General features: G+C 52.8%; 1 protein-coding gene across 1 annotated transcript; it reads right to left on the minus strand.

The window, feature by feature from the left end:
- Positions 1 to 824: 824 nt before the first annotated feature.
- Positions 825 to 3,700, minus strand: HNRNPA0 (heterogeneous nuclear ribonucleoprotein A0). Its single transcript, XM_033073314.2, has one exon. The coding sequence runs from the start codon at positions 3,374 to 3,376 to the stop codon at positions 2,450 to 2,452; it is 927 nt and encodes a 308-aa protein (XP_032929205.1). The 5' UTR covers positions 3,377 to 3,700; the 3' UTR covers positions 825 to 2,449.
- Between the last annotated feature and the right edge of the window lie 2,622 nt (positions 3,701 to 6,322).

The following is a 6,322-nucleotide window of genomic DNA, read 5'->3' on the forward strand; positions in this document are numbered from 1 at the left end:
AGGGACTAAATCATACCCCCAAACTAACACACAGCCTAGAACTCTGCTGCTCATTTCAGCTAAAAACAGGAAAACTGTGCTTCAAATAAAGTTCAAGGATGACTGTCCAACATGGTTGTAAAGTGCAAAGGTATGCAAAAGGAAAAGACTTCCAGCCCAGTGAACTGAAATAAAACCACCTGAAGCTGTGCACAGACAAGAGCTGGCATTTGCAGTGTTTTTACAAACTCAAACTCTGAAACTTGACTTACAACAATGTATAAGAGATGCTGGTGCACAACAGTGCCTAACAAGCTTTTGAGATAGAAAAATTACAATATAATTGCAAACAGCAAGTTATTTGGAACCTATTTATAAAAGCTCAGCTAAGCCAAAGAGAACCAGTCTCCCCATAAGAGCCATAATGACCACAATCAGGAGGAAACTCAGCTCTCAGTTTAAATCCTGATGATACCAAAAGGTTGTCCCGTTCGTTTAAGCTCATATAGGCAATTAAGGTGATACAGTTTCACTTCTAATTGCAACAAAGTTCATTTCAACTTAAATCATCAAGTTTAGATTGGTAACAAACAGTGACAATACCTTGAAACTTCATGCAAGTCTTCCAGCCCAGAAGCACCAAGCCCTACACATTTAACTTTTCACTGGAATCAGTGGGAATTATATTCCTAATATCTTGCACATCTGGAGGAAAGCAAAAAGCAGTTTTTATGACGCAGTCCCATGAAACATCAGCATTCTAAGAGCTTAGAAACCTGAAGTCAAAATAACTTTGTACTTTTTAAAGGCATGCCCCACATCATATATACTCTCACTCAAGCATATACGGAATTCAAATCTTTTATTTGATATTCATAAACCCATAAACGTTGCTATTCTATATTTCTATGCAGGAAGGCAGTTTTCCCCTAAAACATTATGCTTTTTTAATAAACAACAAACTTTAATTCTATTGCGTGAAAGGGCTACAAATATACATTTTTTTAATCAAGCAGACTACACAGATATCTTTGCTTTACAACTGGCACCTATGTTACTGGTACACTTGCTGGCTCACTCCTCAGAGCTCTTTGCCCACAGTTTTGATCACCACTTTCTGAAATATGGGCAAGCTCAATTATTATTTTTTAAATTACGTGCTGAGGCAGGTATTGCAAATCCATTCCTTCCCCCCCCACCTGATCAGTAGTCAGGGACCCCATCTCGATTCACATGCAGATGTCACTACATTCTACACCAATCATCTAGTGGCATAAAATAACTTTCCAAAGTCTGGTACAACTGTTAGCGAGCCAGTTATACTCCTGCTTTAAGGAAGCCAAACAGCACATCCTGACAGCAGATGGAGCTGCGAGAGCTCTCAGGGAACTTTAAGGAAGGACAATAGTTCCAAGTGAAATCGGTTAACCCAGGGCTAGGAAAACAAATATGCCTTTAATAGAAGGGATAAATGTCGACCCTTTCCTGGAAGGAATCACACACAGACAAACCAAGGACTTGAAAACTAAGCAATAAGAAATTCTGAACATTTTATATGAATGAACCACATGCTTAACACAAACTATTTCTTCAAAACTACACAGTACATACGTTGATGGAAAAGTCTTATAGAAAAAATTGACCAACCATGTCAGCACGCCAAACTGTCTAGTACAAGATGGTGGATGCACACAAACTGCCAAAGTGAGAACGAGTATTTAAAAAACAGACCACATCCACGGATTAGTACTTCAAAAATCTCTGTCAAGTGTTTGAAAGCCACTAGCAAAAAAGTCAGTTAGGACCTTTACTGGCAACAAAATATTTACTACTCTAAGTACACAGAGATTTTAAAGCAGACGAACACTTGCTTCAAACCTAGAAAAGCTTTAAAACCGTACGGAATTGATCCTAGGAAAAAAAATTAGACGTGTAAAGGTCAATGAACACAATGATTTATTTAAAAAATAAAAAACGTAAAAACCATTTTTTCCTCCTTTACAGAAATGTTAAAAGTCAGTCATGGGATCCGAGTAGCTTTTGTAGAAAAAAACGTAGTATCCAGGCATCGAGTCCTTACAACAAAGAACTTCCCCCCAACCCTCCCCAGTTTTAACTCCAGATCAGCAAGACACTTCCCACCCCGCACCCCTCAAAAAACAAATTAAAACAAGACATTTTTCGTTGCTAGTATAAAAACGACCAAGGTCCAAGTAATAATAAAAAAATAGAGTCCATCAATGACTGTAACACAAAATATGTGTATGTGGGGCCCATTCCATCTTCAGAGAGAAAGAAGTGGCACAGGCAGCAGAGGCGACCCTCAGGGGGCATTTAGGAGCCGCTCCCACAGCAGGGAGGCATTTAAAACGAGCTGCCCTTCGGCGAATGAGGGGAGAAACCATTTAGAAGCTGCCCATCGAAGGGAGGGCTCTCCACGCCCCCCCTCAATGGGTATGGGCGCTCCAGCTCAGAAAGAGCCGCCCCCGTAGCCTCCCCCTCCATAGCCTCCTCTGTACGGTCCACTGTTACTGCGGCCCCCCCAGTTGCCGCCCCCTCCTCCACCTCCTCCGCCGCTCTTCATGGGGCCGTAGGAGGACTGGTGCTGGCTGTAGCTGCCGAACCCGCCGTACCCGTTGCCGTAGTCGCCGCCTCCCCCTCCGCCTCCGTAGGAACCGCTGCCATAGGAGCCGTACCCGCCGCCTCCTCCCCCGCCGTAGCCGCCGTAGCTGTTGTAGCCGCCGCCTCCTTTGGAAAGCCCGTTGTGATCCCGGTTGCCTGAGCCGCCGCCGCCCCGACCCCTTCCTCCTCTGCCTCCCCGGGAGGGCCTGGAGGAGCCGCCGCCTCCCCCGCCCGCCTGGATGTCCTCCTTGGGCACGGCCTTCTTGACCTCCACTCGGTGGCCCTGGATCGGGTGGAACTTGACCACGGCCGCCTTATCGGCGGCGTCGTGGTTCTGGAAGTAGACGAAACCGAAGCCGCGCTTTTTCCCGCTCTGTTTGTCGGCGATGATCTCGGCCTTCTCCACGGGGCCGAACTGGCTGAAGTGCTGCACCAGGTCCCCTTCGCCCACGTCCCCTTTGAGGCCGCCCACGAAGAGCTTCTTCACCTTCGCGTGAGCGCCGGGCTTGGCCGAGTCCTCCCGGGACACGGCCCGCTTCAGCTCCACCGCGTTCCCGTCCACCGCGTGGGGGGACGCGGCCATGGCGGCGTCCGCCTCCTCCACCGCCGAGTAGGTGACGAAGCCGAAGCATCGGGAGCGCTTGGTCTGCGGGTTGAGCACGACCACGCAGTCGGTGAGGGTGCCGTAGGCCGCGAAGTGCTCCCGCAGCCCGGCCTCCGTGGTCTGCACGTTCAGCCCGCCGATGAACAGCTTACACAGCTGCGAGTTCTCCATGCTGCCGCCGGTGCCGCGCCTGGGCCTGGCGCCGAGACTCCTCCTCCTGTTCGGGGGCAGCTCCGGAGGTTTTTTCCCCCCCTGCTCCGTCTTGCCGCTTCTTCCCCCTGCGAGCAACGGGACCTCACGGCTGCGGCGGCTGCCGGCGGTGGCTCCCTCGGCGCGGCCCGGCGCCTCCGCTCCGCCTCACCTGACCGGCAGCACAGTCGGGGCGTCCCCGGTGCCGCCGCTCCCCCGGAAAGGCGGGCGGGGGTGGGGGCCAACACAGGCACGCACAAAATGGCGGCAGCAGCTTCTCGGGAGCGCGGCCGGCGACTGGTGCCCACACAAAGGGGCCGCCGGGAGCCCCGCCCCCTGGGGCCTCTCCCCGGGCTGCCGCAGCCAATCAGAGCGGTGCGCCAGCGCCGCCCGCCACTCAGCCCTAAGGGGCGTGGCTTCAGCAGCGATGGACGTGTGCAGCAATCAATGAAAGGGCGCGACCTCCGCAAAAGTCCCGGGGTTCGCCATGACGGACGCAGCGATCAGCCAATAGGGACGCGGGACGCGTTCCGGGTCGCCGGGCGGAGGGGCGGGGCACGCTGCGCCAATGCGCCGAGCCTGCGGCCGGCAGCCAATGGGACGGCGCCTCCGGCCCGGCGCGCGCTCCCTTCCCCTTGACCCCGCCCCCCAGGGGGCGGGGCAGCGCGCGGAGGGCGGGGCGCGCGGGAGCGTTTGAAACGCGGGGACCGTTGGGCGCCCCCCGCGCGCGCCCCCAATGGCCGCGCTCCCGCATGAGGGGGCTCGGGGCCTCCCACAGAGCCGCAGAGCGCGTCAGGAACCCTGGCGAGCTTCTGGCCAAACCTCCCCGCTCCAGTACAGAGCGCATGGCACAGACAGTTCTGGGATAGCCTCCACATCCAGTCTGTCACATCCCGTCTGTACTCGTCACTACACTGTAAAGTTCTTCCTCATGTTCAGGTGAAACTTCCTGGGCATCTGTTTCTCGCGCTGGGCAGGCAGAAGCGGAGCCGGGCCGGTCTCTTGGCACCGCCCCGGTGGGTACGGACGCTGCCGGCACAGCCCCGGCCGGCTCCTCCTCCGCTCGCTGTGTTGATGCCTCACCCCAGCCCCTCCCGACTCATCTGGGCTTTAACCCTCCGCTCTGCCCTGGTTCTGTCTGCTCCCTGTCAGCGATGGCTCTTCCCTCATCCGTGTCCCCTTTCCCTTGGTAATCCGCTCCCAGGTGCCCGCTCTGAGCTCACGGAGCGGAGCTGGGGCAGGCTCCGGAGCACAGTCTGAGGAGCGCTGGGGGCAAGGCGGCTCCGGGGGCTCCTGGCTCTGCACAGCTCCCTGACAGGAGGGGACAGACAGCCTGTGGGCTCCTAGCTCTGCACAGCCCTGACAGGAGGGGACAGACAGCCTGTGGGACCCTGGCTGTGCACAGCTCCCTGACAGGAGGGGACAGACAGCCTGTGGGACCCTGGCTCTGCACAGCTCCCTGACAGGAGGGGACAGACAGCCTGTGGGCTCCTGGCTCTGCACAGCTCCCTGACAGGAGGGGACAGACAGCCTGTGGGACCCTGGCCCTGCACAGCCCTGACAGGAGGGGACAGACAGCCTGTGGGCTCCTGGCTCTGCACAGCCCTGACAGGACGGGACAGCCTGTGGGCTCCTGGCTCTGCACAGCTCCCTGACAGGAGGGGACAGACAGCCTGTGGGACCCTGGCTCTGCACAGCCCTGACAGGAGGAGACAGACAGCCTGTGGGCTCTGCTCCCAGGCACAAGGGACAGGATGACACGAACAGCCTCAAGCTGTGCCCGAGAAGGTTTAGATTGGCTATCGGGGAAGAATTCTTCACGGAAAGCACTGTCTAGCCCTGGCACAAGCTGCCCAGGGCACTGCTGGAGTCACATCTCTGGAGGGATTTAAAAGACAGTGCAGATGTATTACTTGGGGTCAGTAGTGGCTTTGACAGTGCTGAAGGAAGGGTTAGATCCGATGATCTTGAAGGGCTTTTCCAACTTAAAATATTCTCTGATTCTTTCTCACTGTTACTGCTACCGTATCCTCCCCTGCTTCCCAGTCCTCTTTCCAAATTTATTACAGCCTACTCACCCTTAAATCTCTCCTTGGCTCTGAAAAGGAAGTATTTTCTCAGAGAAATAATTAGAGCTGTTCAAGAGTATGCAAGTCCTGTGGAATGATGAATAGTTAGTTAATTTTCCTTTGTTTTCTCTTATATTACATTCAACATTGCCGTCGTGAAAACTGCAGTATTACTTTCAACTTAAGAGAATTTTTCATTAGAAAGGTTTGGGGTTTTTTTGCTCTTACAGCCACTGGAGTTTATGTAAAAAATTAGGCAAATTATGCAGGAGCTAAGAATGGCTGATGTTTTGCATTAGGCACTGTCAGGATGTAGTTCCACAGTTTCCTGAACTGATCCTGCCTTTTCCCATGTGCCAGCCTTGATGCTTCTGCAAACACACTGCAATCCATGTAAGAGGACTGAGACAGCCATAATTTTACTATGGTGAAGGACTTGGGTTTCACCCGCCTCAGCTTTCTGAAACATTTTTTGCATGAGCTGCTGGTGCTGGCAGGAGGGAGGAAGGAGAACTCCAACATCCCCCTGATACAGATCAGCTGGAAATGCTCCCTCAGAGACACAGACTCAAGAGGAACACTGGCTGTGTTGGTTACCCACAGCCCCAGAGGAAATACAGAGAGGCTGAACACGCTTTTATCTCACAGGCTATGATTATCATTAACCAGTAGCATTGATATTTGCAATACAGTAATCTGATTTTATTCAGATTGGATTTTTTTTTTTTTGTTATAGCCAAGTCTATAGTATGAGTAACCTGTTAAATGACAGTGTTTGACAATCACAAGGAAAGTTGTCACAAGTTTACATCCATTTATCTCAATGCATGAATTGACATCATCATTTTATCTAGTTTAA

This window comes from Catharus ustulatus, chromosome 15 (assembly GCF_009819885.2).
Source record: "Catharus ustulatus isolate bCatUst1 chromosome 15, bCatUst1.pri.v2, whole genome shotgun sequence".
NCBI classification, from domain to species: Eukaryota; Metazoa; Chordata; class Aves; order Passeriformes; family Turdidae; genus Catharus; species Catharus ustulatus.